General features: G+C 53.9%; 1 protein-coding gene across 1 annotated transcript; it reads left to right on the forward strand.

Moving 5' to 3' along the window:
• The first annotated feature begins 1638 nt into the window (after positions 1-1638).
• ARSD (arylsulfatase D) lies at positions 1639-21292 on the forward strand. Its single transcript, XM_036271327.1, has 10 exons — positions 1639-1712; positions 3101-3250; positions 3872-3993; positions 7247-7369; positions 10878-11301; positions 12684-12820; positions 14329-14466; positions 15147-15309; positions 17289-17410; positions 19600-21292. The coding sequence occupies exons 1-10, from the start codon at positions 1669-1671 to the stop codon at positions 19962-19964; spliced, it is 1788 nt and encodes a 595-aa protein (XP_036127220.1). The 5' UTR covers positions 1639-1668; the 3' UTR covers positions 19965-21292.
• The last annotated feature ends 588 nt before the right edge of the window (positions 21293-21880 follow it).

Consider the following 21880-nt stretch of genomic DNA (forward strand, 5'->3'; position numbering starts at 1 on the left):
TCCCCCAAACAGAATTCCTGGGGGTACCAGCTCCCACTGCCCCCCCCTAAAACTCACGAAAGTCGCAAGTGTCCCCAAGGCTTATGCTCTGCGTGGTTCAGGAGAATCTTGACCCCCTCCGGCGTCGAATACGTCATCAAAGGGTCGGATCTGACTCCATCGCCTCCACTCAGACCTCCTTGCTGCTCCGCCTCTTACACAACATACTCCCCGGCCTCCACTTTTTCTCCATCGGGGTGGAATTGGCTGAAGCCAGAAAGTCCGGCCATGATGTCAGAGTCCTTACAGCCCCGGACAACGAGGACAGAAAGAGAAGCAGTACAGATTGCCCGGGAATGAATCCAGCGACACCTTCACCCCAATAAACGTAAGCGAACTAAATCTGCCAGCTAAAAGGCAGAGATGTTTCCCGCAGACAGACTCTCCGGCCCCAGTTCTGGACATTGTCCACCTCAGTGAGTTTACCACGGACTTCCAGACCCTGCATTTTCTTTTTTCTTCTTCTTCTTTTTTTTTTTTTATCCTCACCTGAGGACATTTTTCCATTTTCAGACAGAGTGGGAGGGAGAGAGAGAGAGAGAGAGAGAGAGAGAAATATCGACGTAGAAGGGACACATCGAGTGGCTGCCACCCACACGACCCAACCAGGGCCGGGGACAAACTGCAACTGAGGTCCATGCCCTTAGCGGGAACCGAACCCGGGTCTCTCTGGACCGCAGGCCGACACTCTAACCGCTGAGCCAAACTGGCCAGGGCCAGACCCTGCATTTTCATCAAACACTCCCAGGCTGTTCAGCACGGCCCATCCCACTCCCCATCACCCAGCCCCTAGCTGTTGGTAAACACTGATACCCAAAGACCACCTGGTACACTTGGTAAAGATGCAAAGCTGAATTTGAAAGGTAAAGAGAGCACTCTTATCCAGCCGGTGTGGCTCAGGGGTTGAGCATCGACCCTGCACCAAGAGGTCGCTGGTTCAATTCCCGGTCAGGGCACAGGCCCAGGGTGTGGGCCTGATCCCCAGTGGGGGGCATGCAGGAGGCGGCCAGTCCATGTTCTCTCTCATCCATGTTTCCATCTCTCTCCCTTTCCCTCTCTCTCTAAAAAAAAAATCAATAAAGAAAAAAAATTTGTTTTAATTTTAAAAATATAAAGAAAGAGCACTCTTTCCAGAGTACCTCATGGGAACCAGGACCTGAATATGACCACCTGGCAGACCCCAACGTCAAGTTCAGTGGGTGAAGGTCACATTTAACACAAGAACACACCCTCCCCTTGGCCACAGCGTAGAAATCTGGTAACCAGACCCCTCGGATAGTGCACTCACTTCCTGGATGCCTGGTTTCCCCAGGGAACCCCCAATGCTCTTGCGTAGATGCAAACAAGGGTGCTTGGTCCCAAGGCCGAGGGAAGGGCGCGATGGTGTCACCATGCCCAAGCCCGGCCCCAAGTAAAAGGCTCCTCCTTGGTGCGAGTCTCCCCCGGAAGCCCATTCCGAACGCACAGGACGCAGGAAAAACTTGTTTCAAAGATTAATCCCCAGAAAGCCCAGGAGAATTAAGCAGATTAGGGAGGGAGGGGCCCCACCACGCAGAGTTCACAGCTCGGTGGGCGGGACTCTGGTTCGGAGCGCTCGGGACAAGGTCCCTGCGTCCCGCTGCCTCCGCCATGGGACAGAGGGTGCAGCTCGGATGCGTCACACCGGCCGCCAGGTGCGCGGGACCCTGGGACGCAGCCCCCCCTCGGGCCGAGGCTGGGGGCACAGGGTGGAGGTGGAGGAGACAGCCGGGAGGGGAGCCCCGGGCGAGCGTGGGTTCCCCGGAAAGAGAGCGGCGCGCGCGCCTACAATTCCCCGATACACAGCTCGCGGTTTGCTTTGGGACGCGGCACAAAAGACCCGGGGTGGCGACAATGCCCCCCCACTCCCCGCCACACGGGGTCAGGAGAAGGGAGAGAAAGGAGAAGGGGAAAGGGGAGGGATTAAGGAAAGCGGAGAAAATTAGAGAAAGGCCGGGCTAGGTCCTCCCAACTCTCGAAGACACGCCTCCATGGCCCCTCCTGACGCGGCCGGGTCACCGCCCCACACCCACCGTCCAAGACACTTCGGGTGCAACCCCCTGGGCTTCCCCGAGCCCCACAGCCTAAAACACGCCCTCGTGGCTGCTCCTCTCATCTCCCGAACGCAGCCTGACTTCCTTCCAACACTCTCCCGCCACGCGCGCTCCCCCGCGCCCAACGCTGATCCGCACCCCGGCCCGCTTTGTGCCCCCCTGTCCCCCTCTGGCCTCGTGCCCTCCACTCGACCGAGCCCCCAGTTGTCCGGCCACGCCCCAGTCTGTATCCCTCCGCAGCACAGCCGTCTTGCCCCCTGGGTCTCCGAAAGCCTGTCGCACCCGGGCGGAATCGGGGAATGCGGACAGCATCGGGGAGCCTGCTGGGGACCCCAGGACAGGCCGCAGCTTACAGCCCAGAGCCCGGGAATGAGGATCAGGGCCACCCTGGCGCGGTGTCGTGCGGGCGGCAAGGCGGACAGAGCCCGGGATCCGCCCGGTTCGCTCCAAGTCCCTTTACGCACGTTCCCTGTGCGTCCTGAGGCGCCAGCGCCCGGTCTTCCAAATCCGCGCGGAAGCGATGTGGTCAAAACAGCTGTGCCGTACCCCTGGGTCCTGTCTGGGGTGTTTTCAGTCTCATCCTTTTAACCCATCAGCGTCCCTGCGCCCCCACCGGCCGGGGCGCGCCTCCATCTGGGCGCAGGCGGAACTCCGGGGACCCTGGGCGTCTCCGCCCCCGGAAAGGGAGGCGCCGACCGCGGAGGCGAGCGCTCCACCTCCCAGCCCAGCCTTTGGTGAGACCTGCACCGTGGAGTCGTCATTCCACAGCGGTGCGAAGGAGGAGCCTGGGTTCGCCATGAAACTTGAGTTGGGCACAGGGTGTTCATTCCAGCTTTGGGCCGCGCCCCTGGGGCGAAAGGAACCACACAGAGCCCTTGTTAAATGCCAATGTAGTGGAAAGTCATTTGCCTTCCCGGCGAGCTGCTTGGAGACGGGGACTTTCCCTTGTGCGTCTAGACCTTCATTTCTGCTGCCTGCTTCCCCTCCAGGGACTGTTGGCCGCTCCTAGTCACTGTGGGTTTGCTTCTGAGCTCTGGCGAATTAAAAGCAGCCGATGCCCGGAAACCAAATATTCTCCTCCTAATGGCAGATGATCTCGGCATTGGGGACCTCGGTTGCTATGGGAATAATACACTGAGGTACCGTGTACGTGTGGGCTCCGTGAGTCTGTGTGTGTGTGTGTGTGTGTTTGGCTGAGGGATGCCTGCAAAACCTGTGTGTACAAAGGAAGAAATTGCTGGTGACATCAGATCTCAACACCGAAAAACTAGTTTTCTAGGGAAAAGAGAGTCCTCCACCTTTCCCACAGCAGGGAACTGGGGTGGCTGGGTGCATGGTTCCTTGGGCTACGTTAACAAATGACCACAAATGGGGAGCTTAACACAAGCATTCAGCCTCCAAGTTCTAGGACTAGGGGCGTCTGAGACGGGGTGTCCAGGGCCGCACTCCCTCCGAGGCTCCAGGAGGGTCCTTCTGGCCTCTTCCGGCTCCTGGGCTCCAGGCGTCCCTCCCGTCTCCCCTCTGTCCCCACGGGGCTTCTCCTCTGTGTCTGCGTCTCCTCTTCTGTCTCTTCCAAGGACCTGTCATTGGACTGAGGCCCCCCTGACCCTGGACGGCCTCCGCTCAGGTCCTTCACGGACCCTGTCTGCAGAGACCCCGTTTCCACATAAGGTTCCTTGCGGATGCTTGTCAATGCAAAGGCGGGCCGAGGCGGGGTGCTCGTCCCCTTCCTGAGAGGGACCTGTGTGTGCTTTGCTCAGGACGCCCAACATCGACCGGCTTGCACAGGAAGGCGTGCGGCTCACCCAACACCTGGCGGCTGCCCCCCTCTGCACCCCGAGCAGGGCTGCGTTCCTGACCGGGAGACACTCTTTCAGATCAGGTGGGTGGCGTGGGCACGGCCCAGAAAAGGGCAGGTCCCTGTCCTCCGCTCAGGTACTGTTTCCAGTAATCGGTTAGTGACGGCCGAGCTACCAGGAGAACCGTGAGAACATCGTCTGCCGTGTCTGGTCTTGCCATCGCAGACGTGCTGCGTTTCATACCATATGGGAACATAGTCGTGACAACGGGAAGTTCTGAAACTGTCTGGTGAGAGCGCACGGTGGTGTCTGTTTAGTTGTTTAAACATGTGCGTCAGTGTTGACATGAAGTCGAGAATCTAAGCGAGCTCTGGGAAGGTGTCGGAGGCTCATTCATGCCCCCGAATGATGTCACATTTTAACGCCCAGAATCAGGGAACGTCTCCGCGCGTGGCCGAGGGGAGTTGAGGATGTGATGAAGGTGACGACCTGGGGGTGGGGAGCTTATGCTGGACGGTCCAGGTCATTACCAGAGTCCGCACAGCTCGGAAGCAGGAGAGTGAAAGGCAGTGAAGGGGATGGGGGGATGGGAGGAGTTGGAAGAATGCACGTTGGTGATGGAAGAAGCAGCCTCAAGCCAAGGAATGTGCCTCCTTTGAAAGAGAAGCCACCCTGCTCATACCTTGGGATTTTGTGGGGTTTTTTTAATCCTCACCTGAGGATACCCTCGCATTTATCTTCAGATAGAGAGGGAGGAAGAGAGAGAAACATTGATGTGAGAGAGACACATCAACTGGTCGCCACCCACACGACCCCAACGGGGGCCGGGGACAAACGGCAACCGAGGTCCGTGCCCTTAGCGGGAACCGAACCCGGGACTCTCTGGTCCGCGGGCCGACGCTCTAACCGCTGAGCCACACAAGCAGGGGAAATAGCTTAGTGTTATACTTTGCATCTGCAGAAACACAAGGAAACAGATTGGCTTGTAGTAGGGCCTCCAAGGTCAGGTGAGTTCCTGTAGCCGCTATGGCAACATTGTAGCCCAGGCCATGTGACTACTGTTGGTCTGAGGGGAAAAGGGTCATGTTCCCCACAGTCCAAAGGATATACAGTGAGAGGAACCGGTGACATGACTTAAAATATAATTATCCCCCCGCCCCAATGATACCGACATACGCCCAGCAGAGCAACTGCATTGAGGAAGGTAGACAACAGCATATTGACAAGATCGTGGAGAAACTGGAACTCCTCAAACGTGCGGGGTGACATAACCCCTCTGGAAGTTTGTTTGCAAGCGTCTGTGTGAGCGACAGGCAGGCACGCCCCATGACCCAGCATGTACACACACGTGTCTACGAAGAACACACAGGCCTGTGCATGGCATGGCTGTTTGGTAAGACCCAACACAGAGCCAGTCCATCCACAGAAGAATCAATTAGTCAACGCAGGTATGTTCCCAGGTGGGAATCTTATTGTATCAGTTGGCTTGAAAGGTTGTCATAACAAAGAGCCACAGAGACATTGATTTCTACAGTCCTGGAGACTGGAGGCTGAGACCCAGGTGTGGGCAGGTTAGTTCCTCCGGAGGCCTCTCTCCTGGGCGTGCAGACAGCTGTCTGCTTCGTGTCCTCACATGGGCATCCCTCTGTGTGAGTGTGTGTCCTCCTCTCTTCTTATGAGGACTTAAGTCCTATGGGATCAGGGCCACCCTAGTGACCTCATTTTACCTAAATCACCTGTTTAAGAACCCGTCTCCAAGTACAGTTCCTTCTGAGATCCTGGAGGATAGGTCTCCAACTGTTCCCTGCTAGCAGCAAGCATCCCCGCCCCCAAGTTGTGTCAGACAGAAATGTGTCCAGGCATTGTGGAGTGTCCACTGGGGGTCAGAATCACCTTTGGTTGAGAACAGCTATGGTCGATGGATGATAAGTGGATGAAAGGTGGATGGATGGATGGATGGATGGGTGGATGGGTAGATAGATAGAAGAGGGATGGATAGATGGATGAGGGATAGAAAGATAGATGAATGAACAGATAAATGATAGATGGATAGAAAGATGAATGAATGAATAGATGATGGATAGATAGATGGATGATGGATGAAAGGTGGATGGATGGATAGATGATGGATGGATGATGGATGGATGATGGATGGATGTATAGGTGAGTGGATGGATGATGGATGGACAGATGGATGGAGGGATGGATGGACAGATGGATGGATGGATGATGGACGGATGGACAGATGGATGGATGGATGATGGACGGATGGACGGATGGATGGACGGACGGACGGATGGATGGATGGATGGATGGATGATGGATGCATGGACAGATGGATGGATGGATGGATGGATGATTGATGGATGATGGATGGATGATGGATGGACAGATGGATGGATGGATGATGGATGGATGGACGGATGGATGGATGGATGCACGGACAGATGGATGGATGGATGGATGGATGATAGATGGACGGATGGCTTGCTGGCTGGCTGGATGATGGATGGATAGATGGGTGGATGGATGGCTGGCTGGATGATGGATGGATGGATGGATGATGGATGGACAGATGGATAGATGGATGAATGGATGATGGATGGATGGGTGGATGGATAGATGGGTGGATGGATGATGGATGGATGAATGGACAGATGGCTTGCTGGCTGGATGGATGATGGATGGACAGATGGATAGATGGATGAATGGATGATGGATGGACAGATGGATAGATGGATGAATGGATGATGGATGGACAGATGGATAGATGGATGAATGGATGATGGATGGACAGATGGATAAATGGATGAATGGATGATGGATGGACAGATGGATAAATGGATGAATGGATGATGGATGGATGGATGGATGGATGGATGGATGGACAGATGGCTTGGTGGCTGGCTGGATGATGGATGGATAGATGGGTGGATGGATGGATAGATGGATGAATGGATGATGGATGGATGATGGATGGATGATGGATGGATGGATGATGGATGGACAGATGGATGATGGATGAATGGATGATGGATGGATGATGGATGGACAGATGGATGGATGGACAGACAGACTGTCATATGATGGCTCAGGATTCTCACCCTTAGCAGTCCCGGCACTTGGGTTGTGGTGCTTCTCTTTGTGGTGTCGGTCCTGTGCATGGAGTCTCCCCCCACAAGATGTCAGGAGTACCCCATCCCCCAGTTGTGACAACAAAAACCAGTGTCAGGCCCCACCGCGTGTCCCCTGCGGTGAGTGCAGGCCCGCCCCCAGCTGAGATCCTCTCCTGCCACCAGCAGAAACCAGAAGCTTCCTCTCTGCTCCGTTCCACAGGCATGGAGGCCAGCAACGGGTACCGGGCCCTTCAGTGGAACGGGGGCTCCGGCGGACTCCCCGAGAATGAAACCACGTTTGCAAGAATCCTGCGACAGCAAGGTTACACCACAGGCCTCATAGGTACTCACGCTCACATCATTCGGTCACCTTGAAGGGCAGGGATCCCAAGAACCCGCGACCCTACACGGGAAAAGGTCACGTGTCAGAAGCAGCATCGGGGGCCGCGTACGTCTGACTCCTCTCGGGTTGTTCCCAGTGTTGGGATTGTTTGTTGGACGAGCCCTTCGAATTCAGAGTCTTGCTACATTGGCTCTTTCCCTCCCCGGGGAAAATTATCTTCTTGTCTCCTGATGTATCCGAGAGTCCTCCAGAAGGGATCTTCCTGTGAGGGTGGGTAACCAGTGTCCTTGCTTGCAGGGCAAACTTGGGGGACGGAGCCAACTCCCTCCCCATACAGCAGGGGGTACGGGGTGCTGCACGAGCACGTTTAGGTGGGGACCTCACCAGGCGAAGTCTCGGGTTCAGCACAGAGCCGCACTCACAGTTATGACCGACCACAGTGAACGGACCACGGCGGAACCCACAAAGTCAGCGGGTGCCGTCTGGGGTAATCAGACCCCAGCATCCAGAGTCCTGTCCCAGCAGAGTCCCCGAGAGGCAGGTGACACCCCAGGTGTGCGTGTGACGGGCAAAACGTATTGTCACCAGGGACGCTCCTTCAAAAGGCACCCACAGCCCGGCCGGTGTGGCTCAGGGGTTGAGCGTCGACCCTGCACCAAGAGGTTGGGGGTTCGATTCCCGGTCAGGGTACATGCCCAGGGTGTGGGCCCATCCCCAGTGGGGGGCGTGTAGGAGGCGGCCCGTTGATGTTCTCTCTCATCCATGTTTCTCTCTCTCTCCCTCTCCCTTCCTCTCTCTCTAACGTCAATAAAAGGAAAAAATAAATAAAAAGGCACCCAGAGTTTTGAGGGGGAGCTGGGCCCCCATCCGAACGCATCTCTCAGGGGAAAAGCGTAGGTTCCACATAAGTCACACTGCCCAGCGTTGGGTACAGTGAGTCACCTCTGTCATTTTGGGGTGTGAGGGGAACCCTGTTGTCCGACGTGAGCCGGGAGCACCTTGCACGGAGGCCTTTGTGAGCACGGCAGGGTCAGGCTGCTAGGTCCCCTCTTTCCTGAACGGAAGGGGGCGCAGAGGTTGCTGTCCCCCTGTCCTGCACCAGGCAGAATGGCTTTGGTTTCTTCCTCAGCTCGCGGGGTGAGAAGCTGTACCTCCGTGTGACACTCAGACACGGAGGCCAAATGCGGAGGGGTCTGTCCCGCCCCGAGGTTCAGGGACAGTCGGTGAGCTGTGTGCCCGGGGCCCCCCGTCCGTTCTTCACTGAGCGCTTCCCACCGTCAGAGTCGCTGTCCAGAGGGCGCTGAGACACCCCTGAAGGCTGTGGTTGGCTCCAGGGCAGTCATTCTGCTCCCCATTTTAAATCCTGCTGCTTTGCACACGGAGATGATATAAACGTATGTGTCACCATTGTGGGGACAGGAAGGGGGCAGCCGATTCGATGTGCTGGGGACCCGCTTCCTGGCTCATAGGGGGCGTCTTCTTGCTGTGACTTTTCTGGGACAAGGACAAAGGGCCTCGGGTCTGCTTTATAAAGGGCACGGGTCCCGTTCATGGGCACGGCCCCCCAGGACTTAACCATGTCCCCAAAGGTCCCGCCGCCGACCGCCAGCACAGAGGGGCGTTAGGATTGACCATCCGGGCGTTTGGGGGTGCAAACATCCCACCTCCAGAAAACCGCATCCCCAAACTCCTTCTCAAGGACATTTTACCCATCCGCTCATCTCCAAGTCTGTCTCCAACCCTGAGGGAGGAGGGTCTGGAACGGGCCTCAGATCTCAGCGCCTTGGGGTCCCTGTGCCCCACCCCGGGGACCTCCTGACAGCCGCGGCTGTCGGGGTAGAAATCAGAGACACAAAACAGAAACCTGGAAACCTACCGTGGATTTCTCTGTGTTTACCCGAATCGCAGGCCCGTGTCTTGGGTATTCCCGGGGCTTGGGTCGCTGCAGAAGGCTGCTCTGGACGTCTGCGTCTTGGGAAGCTTGGGGGTTGGGGGACCGTCCTGTAGTCGTCTCGTCTGTGTTCCGTCCGTGGTCCAAATCGCAGGGTTTGTCTCCCCCTCCGTGCACACCGGGAAACGAAGGGAGCTGAGAACAATTTGTGCGGGTTCCGGAGACTCCTCGCGAGCAGCGGGAGGGAGGGCGAGGGCAGGGACGGGACCTGACTTCGCCATTCGGAAGTTGGGGTGCATGGACACTGGAACCTGTTTATCCTGTTTCATCCCTAGAGGCAAAGTGGCCGAGGACCCGGGTGCACAAAACACACAGCAAGTGCCCCCGGGAGCCCAGTTTCTCCATGTGGCCCACACGGTGAGATTCGGGGCGGCTCATGGCCTTTTAAAAATCTATGGGGGAGGAAGGGGGGCATCTGTAATATTTTCCACAATTACCAATAAATATATAGCGGAATCTTTTCTTTTTTTCTTTATTGATTTGAAAGAGAGACAGGAAAAGAGAGAGATGGAAACATCGATGAGAAAGAACATTGGCCGCCTCCTGCACGCCCCCCACTGGGGATGGGCCCACACCCTGGGCCTGTGCCCTGACTGGGAATCGAAGCCCCAACCTCTTGGTGCAGGGTCGACGCTTAACCGCTGAGCCACCCGGGCCGGGCTATAGCAGATTATTGATTACTATCAGTCGTGACAGTTACTGTCCTGAGATTATTCAAGAGCCAGCTCCTGCTATCCGAGGATTGTGCGTCAGTAAACAGTGTCCGCTAAGTGGTGTGATAGCAGAGTGAGGTGACGTTGGACGTCTGTGACCCCAAACCCTCTAGAGAATTAATGTTCATCGGCTTGCCGGCCGTCCTTCGTGGTCCCTTCGTGTTCACAGAGGTGGACGCGTCTGTGTCAACAGCAGAGTGACGTCTATTCCGTTCCTGTGGGTCCCGGGTTCCCTCTCTGTTCCCCATCCGACCTCTATCCCCCACTTTCTCTTGCAAATGTCTGCTCCACCCCTGCTCAGCTTCAAACGAAATTGCCTTCTCGGATTTCCGGTTCCCTCGGAACATCCCGAAGGAACCCAGCAAGGTGACACATTTCTTCGTTTGGTTGGGTTTTTTTTTAATTAATTAATTTGTTTTTGTTACAGATGTTTCTCCTTTTTCCCCCACTGACTCCCCCTTCCCCTCCCTCCTCGCCCTGTCCCCAGTTTGTTGTCCATGTCCACTGTTCATGCACACATGCATATAAGTTCTGGGGTTCATTTCTCCCTCCACCCCCTCTTCTGGGGATTGTCAGTCTGTACCCCACTTTCACATCTCTGGGACTACCCCATTCCTCAGACTGTTATGCTCATTATATTCCACAAATAAGTTAGATCATGTGATATTTGTCCTTCTCTGTTCAGCTTGTTTCACTTAGGATAATACTCTCCAGGTCTCTCCATGTCGTCTCAAAGGATAAGAGATCTTTCTTTTTCACAGCTGCGTAGTACTCCAAGGTGACGCATTTCTGCCCCACGACCTTCATTGCCGGTTTCTGTTTGACGTTTTTCTTGTCCCCTCAGGGAAATGGCACCAAGGTGTCAACTGTCAGTCCCGCAGGGACCACTGCCACCACCCCCTGCAGCACGGGTTCGACTATTTCTATGGCATGCCTTTCACACTGCTCAATGACTGCGACCCGGGCCGGCCCCCCGAACTGGACGCGGCGCTGAGAGCGAAGCTGTGGCGCTACACCCAGTGGGTGGCCCTGGGGATCCTGACCGCGGCTGCCGGCAGGGCCCGCGGGCTCCTGTCCGTGTCCTGGAAGGCGGTCGTGGGAGCGGCCGGCCTCCTGGTCCTGTTTTTTGCGTCCTGGTACGCCAGCTTTGGGTTCGTGCGCCGCTGGAACTGTATCCTCATGAGAAACCACGACGTCACCGAGCAGCCCATGGATTTGGAGAGAACGACCCGTCTCCTGCTCCAGGAGGCTGTCTCCTACATTGACAGGTAATTCATTCAACCGCCGTCTTCCTTTGCGTGTTTTTAACCCTTTCCATTTATCTTCAGTTAGAGTGCGCGGGAGGGGGAGACAGAGAGAAACATTGATGCGAAAGAGACACATCGACTGGTTGCCTCGCACACGACCCCAACCAGGGTTGGAGACTGAACTACCGCCAAAGGACACGCCCTTGACCGGAATCGAACCCGCGACTCGTTGATCCACGGGCTGATGCTCCAACCCCTGAGCCAAACTGGCCAGGGCCTATTTGTTATTTTATTTTGTTTCTCAATTATAGTCAATGTACAATATTATACTCGTTTCAGGGGTATAGCATAGTGATTACACATTTATATGCCTTACAGAGTGACTTCCCAACAAGTCTAGGACCACCTGGCCCCATACACAATTATTCCAATATTTTCAACTATATTCCCTGTACTTCTCATTCTCTGACTGTTCTGTAACTGCCCATCGGTACTTCTCAGTCCCTTCACCATTTTCACCCAATTCCCCAACCTCCCTCCCCTCTGGGCACCATCCGTCTGTTCTCTGCATCTATGAGTGTGTTTCTGTTGGGTTTGTTTACTTACTTTGTCCATTAGATTCCATAGATAAGTGAAATCATATGGTATTTGTCTTTCCCTGTCTGACTTGTTTCACTGAACATAACACCTGCTAGGTCCCTCCATGCTGTTGCAAATGGTAAGATTTCTTTCTTTTTTATGGCTGCATAGTACTCCATTGTGTAGATGTACCACAGCTTTCTGATCCATTCGTCTACTGATGGACACTTGGGCTGTTTCTAGATCTTAGCTGTTGTAAACAGTGCTGCTATGAACATGGGGGTACATATATTCTTTCTGATGGGTGTTTCAGGCTTCTTAGGGTGTATTCCTAGAAGTGGGATCACTGGGTCAAGTGGAAGTTCAATGTTTAACTTTTTGAGGTAACACCATAGTGTTTTCCATAGTGGCTGCACCCGTCTGCATTCCCACCAGCAGTGCACTAGAGTCCCCTTTCTCCACACCCTCACCAATACTTGTTGTTTGATGATTTGTGGATGGTGGGCATTCTGACAGGTGTGAGGTGATACCTCATGGTTGTTTTAATTTGCATCTCTCTGACGATGAGTGATGTTAAGCATCTTTTCCTACGGCTCCTGTTCGTGTCCAGCCATCCCGTTTTAAAGAGGAGATGAGTTGTAAGAGCACCTGAGTCCCTGTATCATCTCCAGGATTCTGTGCCTCCTCCCTCTGTGCAGCTGTGTTTGAGGAAGTCAACCTCTTCTATGGGCTTGTTTCCAAAACTCAAGTGTCCGCTTTGGGGCCAGGGGTTCCATGAGCCTCGAAGCAGCTGCTGCATCTGAAGGGGGCTTTTCTTTTTGCAGAAACAAGCACCAGCCCTTCCTGCTCTTCATGTCCTTCCTGCATGTCCACCTGCCCCTCGTCACCACAGATCAGTTTCTCGGGAAAAGCCAGCATGGTCTCTACGGTGACAACGTGGAAGAAATGGACTGGCTTGTAGGTAAGTCAAGACACGCCCCGCGTGACTCACGCCCGGCCTCCCCCTGACAGAGCCGTAACAGCTGGGTCCCCGTCTACGTACCCAGTGGCAGCAGAGTCAGAAATAAAGGGAACAGAACGGTGAGAACATTCTTACGTCACTGGTTATGTGCAACTTTGCCTTTTCAACGTGAGGGTCTGTTTCTGTGCAACAATGCTCCTTCCATGAAGTCCACTGTTTGTTTATTTTTAAGTGCATTTTTATTTATTTTTTCGAAAGAGAGAAAGAGAGAGAAACATGCATGTGAGAGAGAAACATCGATCGGCCGCCTTCTGCACGCCCCCTACTGGGGATCGAGCCTGCAACCCCGGGCGTGTGCCCTGACCGGGAATCGAACCCGGACCTCTCAGTCCATGGGACAATGTTCGGTCTACTGAGCTACACTGACCGGGCGCAAGTCCACTCTTTAAGGCCATCAGGACAGGATATGGAAGGGGAAGCATGATTCTATCTTTCAGGACAGTGGGCCCAGATCACTTTCCTTCTATGGCCTCGAGAAACCAACGGGATTGTGGACTGAAAAACAACTGTATACATTGAAATCGGGAAGCAGGGTCCAGGCGGGGCCCAGACGGGGTGGCGATGAGGAGACAGGCGATGGGCGTCTGGGAGACAGGACGGGACAGGGACGTCCCCGCAGGAAGGCGTTGCTCCGGGTGCAGATACCAGGACCCTGAGGCGCGGACTCCGAACAAGGTGTTTAATCCTCCGTCCTGGGGTCCCCGTCCCGTCGTCCTCAGACCTGCTCCCCATCATCTCTGCAGACGGCTCTTGGGGACCCCATGGAGCTCAGCCCCGTGCAGAGGTCACTTTGTCTGTTGTAACGTCCAGAGGTTGGAGGCCTGAGACGGGCCCGGCGGTTCCGCGGGGAGGCAGCTTGGGTTCACTCCGAAGGGGCCCTGTAGACATGATGTGTAACAGCATGTCCTCGGACAAGCACACTGAGGCTTCGGGCCAAGTCAAGACGCCAGCAGCCCAACACAGGAGGCGGGCTTGCAGAATGTCGTATCAAATGTCCCGGATGACCTTTGTGGCTTACGACCTTGACTGTCCTGGCTTCCAAGGCCGGTGTGGTTTCCGCGGATAAAGCAGCCACATGGTTTGCCCGTGGCTGTGCCCACGCATCCTGGCCCCCGAATCCTGACACCCCCAGATGCTCCGGGTGCGGGCTCCCTCCTGTGTGGACAGAGATGTCCCAGCTCACTGTCTCTCTCAGCACGTCCCACACACACACAGCTGTGAGCAGGACACCAAGGCACCTTCCGGACACACCGTTGACTGCATGGCTTTGAGGTGTTCCCTGAATCGCCGATACCCGTGTGGCTGCGGTCTCCTGGGGGCGCTGGCCTCTTCGCCTGCGGTTCTAGGAAGCAGGGACGTAGACACAGAGGGGGTGGGGATTGCGTTCCGGTCCCCACTGACGCGGTGTGGTTTCCTTTCGTCCCGAAACGCTTCGTGTGTCCGCCAAGGGAAGATTCTCGATGCCGTTGAAGAACGCGGCCTGGCCAACACGACGCTGACCTATTTCACCTCGGATCACGGAGGACATTTGGAGGCCAGAGACGATGCACGCGGCCAGCTGGGCGGATGGAACGGAATCTACAGAGGTGAGACCCACGGACGCCGGGGTTCAAAGACAGGTCCAGACAGTGGGTTCCACCCGTGAAGGCTGGAGTCCAAGTGGGAGTCAGAAAGAGTGGATCCCCCCGGGCCGGGTGGCTCCGTTGGTTGGAGCATCATCCCGGGCACCAAACGGCAGCCTGTCCGGGCACATGCCCAGGTTGCAGGTTCAACCCCTGTCGAGTGGGAGGCCTCATATCAAGGTATGGCTCTCACATCGATGTTTCTGTCTCTCTCTCTCCCTCTCCCTTCTTCTCTCTCTAAAAACAAAATAAAATCAGTACAGAGTTTAAAAAACAGCCCCTCCACAGCAGTTAGAGCCTTGGCCTGTGGACCAAACGGTCGAGGGTTCGATGGCGGTCAAGGGCACTCACCTCGGTTGCAGTTCGATCCCTGGCCCCGGTCAGGGTCGTGCAGGAGGCAACCAGTTGATGTGTGTGTGTCTCTCCCCCTTCCTCCCACTCTCTCTGAAAATCAATGAAAAAATATCCTCGGGTGAGGATTAAAGAAAGAAAAAACAAACGAAAAGTGGTCCGTCCAGCACGTACCTCTATGTACACACACGCACAGGTGTGCACAGGTACGCACAGGTGTGCACAGGTGTGCACAGCGATGCCTGCCGACTGGCCAGTCTCCTGAGCACCCTAACCATGTCATTTCCTTCCAGGAGGAAAAGGCATGGGAGGCTGGGAAGGCGGGATCCGTGTCCCCGGGATATTCCGGTGGCCTGGTGTGCTGCCCGCCGGCCGGGAGGTCCATGAGCCCACCAGCCTGATGGATGTGTTCCCCACCGTGGTCCGGCTGGGAGGCGGCGAGGTGCCCCAGGACAGGTACACGATTCATGAGCCCCCCGGTTCCCTATGTCCTGAGATCTTTCACACTGAGCGGGGAAATCCGCAACATGAGACACTTAAAATATTCTCACCCAGCCAGTGTGGCTCAGTGGACTGAGCGCCTCCCATGGACTGAGAGGTCCGGGTTCGAATCCCAGTCAGGGCACATGCCCGGGTTGTGGACTTGATCCCTAGCAGGGGGTGTACAGGAGGCAGCCAATCAGTGTTTCTCTCTCACATTGATGTTTCTCTCTCTATATATAAACAAATCCATAAAAACGTATAAAAAAAAAAAAAAAGAGTTGAACTCTAAAAAAAATTCTGAAGTCCCCCAGGGTATGGGGCAACTTACTGTAAATTATCCATACTCAGTAAAACATGAGAGTAAATAAAATATCGGGTCAAGCTTCCCATATTGCAGTTTCAGTAACATTTTTTCAGTAACATTTCACACCTCCTCACAGCTAGGGGGCGATGAACTCGTCAGAATGTGATGAACTCGTCAGAGCATGATCCAATGAAACACATGTCTATCATTTCCTGAAATTCAGTCTTGCCCCATCTGTGGATAAAGCTATGAGAATATGGTTTAAAAGTGATTTCTCCCCTCGATATTAAAACGTAGTCAGACTCACGCTAATCCAAGAGGGAAAAATAGAAGTCGACATTTTCATAGTGATTGTACGTTATTCCACGAGGGATCAAATCCATCCTCCTGTGTAAGAGATGATAATGAGACGGAGCCAGTCCCCAAGCCGTGGTCACAAAAAGCGTTGCACTCGTTAATTCATTAGTTTCTTCGTTGAGAGACAGAAGCAAGGGTATACGTGTGTGCAACTGGAATGCGCTTATGTGTGTATAAAATAAGATTTATTGTAAGCAATTGGCTCATGCAATTGTGGAAGCAGGCAAATGGAAATCCCATGTCTGGAACCAGGCAGAATTTCTATGTTACAGTCCTGAGGACAAATTTGTTTTTCTCCAGAAAGCTGCCCTCTTGGTTCTCGAACAACCTTCACCTGATAAGACGAGGCCCACCCTAGTTATCAAGGGAAATGTGCTGTATCCAATGTCCACGAATTATACGTGTCGGCCTCATGGACAGCACACTTTCATCGTACCAGCCAAACTAGTGCTTTGCAAACAGCTGGCCATCATCGTGTAGCCAAGTGGACATAAATGGAACCATCACCGTCCGGGCGCAATGCAAAACGAAACAGTAGCTAAAAGGGCTGTGCTGTTCTCGGAAGACGTCCCATGTTTCCACGTTAAATTCGCATCTGGGCGTTTTGCACAATGATACCTTGTTTGTGAGGAAGGACCTACAGGGCGTGTGCCCATTGTGGGCCTCCGTGATCCAGTTGTTTTATACAGGGGACAACCTACCTTGGAATCTGTTATGATCGAAAAGGTTTCTGGGGCCCTGGCGCTCAACCTAGGGGCCTGGGCAGTGCAGCTGGAATTGGGGAAAACTTTGTTTTAACATCCGAGGTCGGAATGGTGTGCAGGTGTACACATGTCTGCATTCTGATTACCCAATGCCACTTAACAAATGACCCTGAAGTGTAGTAACTTTGAGTCGTTTTCTTCTCTTTATTGATGCTAGAGAGAAGAAGGGAGAGGGAGAGAGAGATGGAAACATCGATGAGAGAGAACATCGACTGACCGCCCCCTGCACGCCCCCCACTGGGGATCAGGCCCACAACCTGGGCATGTGCCCTGACCGGGAATCAAACTTGCACCCTCTTGGTGCAGGGTCAATGCTCAACCACTGAGCACACTGGTCGGGCATAACTTTGAGTATTAAAACAACAACCTGTCTCTTGCAATCTGGTTGCAGCTCAGGGAGAAAGCTCATCTCTGTTCCCCTCCCCATCAGCTGGGGCCCCAGTGGCCTTGGGGTTCTATGTCTGGGTACAAGACACAGCCCAAGGGCTTCGGTCTGAGGCCTTGCTGCTGTCTCTTCACTGAATCAGGGTGATCGATGGCCGTAGCCTGGTTCCCTTGCTGCAAGGAGACACTGAGCACTCGCCACACGACTTCTTGTTTCACTATTGTGGGAAGTATCTCCACGCGGCACGCTGGAATGACAAGGACCGTGAGTACTCACCTTCCCCGACACTGTGGCAGCTGGGGCCAGTCAGAGCTCTCCAGAGAAACGGAACCAAGAGAGCATGCAAGTGGGTGGGTGGGTGCATAGATAGTACACGGATGGATGGATGGATGGATGGATGGATGGATGGATGGATGGATGGATTTATGGATGGATGGATGGATGGATGGATGGATGGATTTATGGATGGATGGATGGATGGATGGATGGATTTATGGATGGATGGATGGATGGATATGGATGGATGGATGGATATGGATGGATGGATGGATGGATGGATGGATGGATGGATTTATGGATGGATGGATGGATGGATGGATGGATGGATGGATGGATTATGGATGGATGGATGGATGGATGGATGGATGGATGGAGACAGAGAAAGAGATTTTAAAAAACTAACCCACATATTGTGGGGGCTGGCAAGTCTGAAATTTGTAGGACAGACTGGCAGTCTGTCAGGTATGAGTGCTATTGTCTTGAGTCTAATGGTTGGGAAATCAGGCAAATATCTCTGCTGTGGTCTGTAGGCAGCATATCTTTCTCTTTGGGGTCCCTCTTTCTTTCTCTTCTTACATTCTTCAACTGATTGGGCAAGGCCCACCCACACTAGGAAGAATGATCTACTTTATTCCAAGTTTACTGGTTTCAATGTTAAAGTCATCTACAGGAGGGAAAAAAAAACACCTTAGTAGTAGCACCCAGAGTAGTGTTAGGGCTACATATCCGGGCATCATAGCCTGGCCACTTTCACACGTGAAATTCACTGTCACAGAGCAAATGCTTTTCTGACCAGCTGAGAAGAATCACTCGATATCTCTAAGAAGGTGACAGCTGGTGCCACGTTGATTGGGGAAGGGATGTGTCAGCTTCACTTGTGCTGGGATTGGTCTTATCATCGGCCATGTATACAAATGAACCCCTTGAGGACACAGCAAGATTGGTGTCCATCAGGCGCCTGCTAGATCCTACATGCTAGACATTGAACAACTAAGGAACAAGGCAAAGGGTAAAAATATTCCAATGGCACCTATGATTCTAGTCCTCACATAGAGCCACAGGGAGCACTTTGAGGTGAGTCCCTTTTCTTCTCTATATCTGGAACACGGCACACACACACACAGATTCACACGTGCATGCACACACAAATGTGCACGTCTACACACAGTCACACCCAGACCCACACAGACACACACAGAGAGACCCACACATACACACATACAGACCCACACACACACACAGTCACACACACCCAGACCTACATGTGCACACACACACATGCATGCACACACACACACAGACCCACACGTACACACACAGACACAGGCATGCACACACATACAGACCCACACAGTCACACACACACAGACCCATGTGCACACACATGCAAGCACACACACATGCACACACAGAGACCCACATGTGCACACATGCATGCACACACAGACCCACATGTACACACACACACATGCACATACAGAGACCCACACGTGCACACACCCAGACGCATGCACACACACCCAGATCTACATGTGCACACACAGTAACACACACACACGTGCCCACACACACAGTCACACACAGACTCGTGCACACACACACAGGCATGCACACACAGACCCACATGTACACACACATGCACACATACCCAGATCTACATGTGCACAGTCACACACACAGACCCAAATGTGCCCACACACAGCCACACACAGAGAGACTCATGCACACACATGCATGCATGCACACACACAGACACACATGCACACACACACAGACCCACATGTGCCCACATACAGTCTCACACACACACACACAGACTCATGCACACACATGCATGCATGCACACAGAGATACACACATGAACACATACCCAGATCTACATGTGCACAGTCACACAGATCCACACTTGCACACATACAGACCCACATGTGCCCACACACAGTCACACTCACAGAGACTTGTGTGCACACACACAAGCACGCACACACACTATCACACACATGAACATCGATGCGTCAACAGTGAAGTCAGACGTGCACAGGTCTTGCCTTCTCCTCTCTTCCTGTGCACATGACGTGGGATGTTGGTGACCCTGCCTCAGTGTTGCCACCTGGGCCAGGGGTTGGCTACAGACCAGGTTCCTCCTGCCCTGACCCCTCCCCATTTGCATTTAGGTGGACGACTGTGGAAGGTCCATTACATGACGCCGAAGTTCCACCCCACGGGCACGGGGGCCTGCTACAGCCGAGGCCTGTGCCCCTGCTCTGGGGAGGGCGTGACCCAGCACAGCCCCCCTTTGCTCTTTGACCTCTCCAGGGACCCTTCGGAGAGGCAGCCCCTGTCCCCCGGCTCTGAGCCGCTGTACCACACCGTGCTCGCCAGGGTGGCCGAGGCGGTGGAGGCGCACAGGGCGACGCTGAGCCCCGTCCCCTCGCAGTTCTCCCTGAGCCACATCCTGTGGAGGCCGTGGCTACAGCCTTGCTGTGGGACCTTCCCTTTCTGCTCCTGCCAGGAGGGCAGAGACCACCGCGGGCCGTGACCTCGCGCATCAGGGTGGCTGCCATCAGACACGTAGGACGTGACGCGGGCTGGCGAGGACATGGAGAAAGGGGACCCCTGCTCTGCTGGCGGGAATGCAGACCCGTGCACCCCGTGCCAACCCACATGGACGGTCCTCAGAGCATTAAACACGGAGCTGCCTTTTGACCCAGTGACCCCGTTTCTGCCTATTTATGTGAAAACAGAATGTCAAACAGTGACCTGCACCCCCATGACCACGGAAGGATTATTTCCAGTCGCCGAGACATGGAACCCGCGGGGATCCCCACTGCCCCCGCAGCTGTTCTTACTGATCTCAGAGCATCGCTGCGGCCCCTCACCTTGAACGATCTTTGATTTCCAGGATGACATAGGAACCTCCCGTTCTAGAAATGTTGACGAGGTGAGTTTTCACAGACCTCCAGAAAGGACAGTGTGTGAATGATACTCCGGTTGAGAATCACGGCCAGGAATCACCTTGTTGGTGGTCTCTTTCTTTCTTTTCTTTTATGTTCCAATGCTAGAAACGGGAGAGTTTCCCCAAACCTTTGCACTACTATCCTCCCCAACCCTGAAGCACTCAATTGGTCATTTAAATTTCCTACAGAGCCACATCCCTTCACCCTGTCCCATACGACGCTTGTTCTGATGGCTCCGGACGCACACACACACATGTCCACCCGAAGAGGGACCACACTGCTCTCGTGAAATTTTAATTGACGACGTCAGCATCCATCCAACCACACTAGAATGCAAAGCAGACATTCGTGTTGAACGTTATTCCATAAGCCAGTGAGTCACTGCCCGTAAACAGAAATTCTGCTCTCCGGAGAAGCTGGGCCAGGCTGAAACACTCTTCATTTGGACCACTGTTCTCTCAAGTAAGCCTGACCCAGGCTCCTGCTTTCCGTACCCCAACACCGTAGTACAGAACATGAACATTCTTTCCCTGGGACAAGCTTATGGCATTATTCTGATGGCTGGTCACCACCCTCCCAACCCACCTAAGGCTACGTCCCTATGGCTATATTCAGTGAACCCCTGGAGTACCGTATGTGTGACAGCAACCAAGACGTCAGATCACGAAGCACCCAGATGTAAAGAAGAAACACCCCCTTAGAGCTTCCATCTTTCAAAACCTAAGACCACAACTCGCTGCATAAAGTCCCTCCGACTCTCTTAGCCAAGCTGACCTGCTTCAGGGGATGGAAGTGTGTCCCAACACACCCACTGAACGTCCACATGGCCCTCTGACCTTCTTCCAGACCGACATCTAATTAACCTGTGATTTTCCATAGCCCGTGCACAATAAATACATGATTCAAACTTTAAAAAAAAAAAAAAATCACAGTTCCTTCTGTTTCGCACGGCAATGTCCATTTTTAACGATAATCATGGCGGGCATGGGACAGTCATGCTGTGAGATGTTCCAACGTCCGGCATGAATTCACAATAACAGGATACTGCTGAAAAGGAGGTTTTCTTGTGGAAGAAAGTGTCCAGGCTGTTACCATGAAGAGTTCTCCCGGAGGAGCTGAGCGGCAATGGCTTGGAGAGCAGAGTGTGGTGATATGTTCTTTGGAAGTGAGGTAGTGGGGGAGCCAACAGCAAATGAATGGAGGCTACGCGTGAACTGGCCTCCAGACAGCCTCTCCGGATGCTGTTATGGGGAGGCATCACCAGCCATTACACGGAGCCAACCCTTCCCTCTTCCACACTAGGAGGTCAACCAGTTCAGAAGAGGTTACACCTCCCCGGGGAGCTGCAATCTTTCTCCCACATCCCTCTGGCGTTTCCCAAACTGGACGTCTATCCATGGCACTCTGAAGTCTTCTTAGGTTCCACACGACAGCCGCAGTGTTGCTCAGATACTGTACGCTCTGCAAGGTCTGAATGAGACTCACGCCCAAGAGGTTT

Source organism: Molossus molossus, unplaced genomic scaffold, assembly GCF_014108415.1.
Source record: "Molossus molossus isolate mMolMol1 unplaced genomic scaffold, mMolMol1.p scaffold_m16_p_2, whole genome shotgun sequence".
NCBI lineage: Eukaryota > Metazoa > Chordata > Mammalia > Chiroptera > Molossidae > Molossus > Molossus molossus.

Bases quoted from the DNA above. Each gene is read 5' to 3' on its own strand.
- ARSD (XM_036271327.1), top strand. From the start codon at position 1,669: ATGGGACAGAGGGTGCAGCTCGGATGCGTCACACCGGCCGCCAG. The intron at 1,713-3,100 runs GTGCGCGGGACC...CTTCCCCTCCAG, and splicing joins TGCGTCACACCGGCCGCCAG to GGACTGTTGGCCGCTCCTAG. The intron at 3,994-7,246 runs GTGGGTGGCGTG...TCCGTTCCACAG, and splicing joins GAGACACTCTTTCAGATCAG to GCATGGAGGCCAGCAACGGG.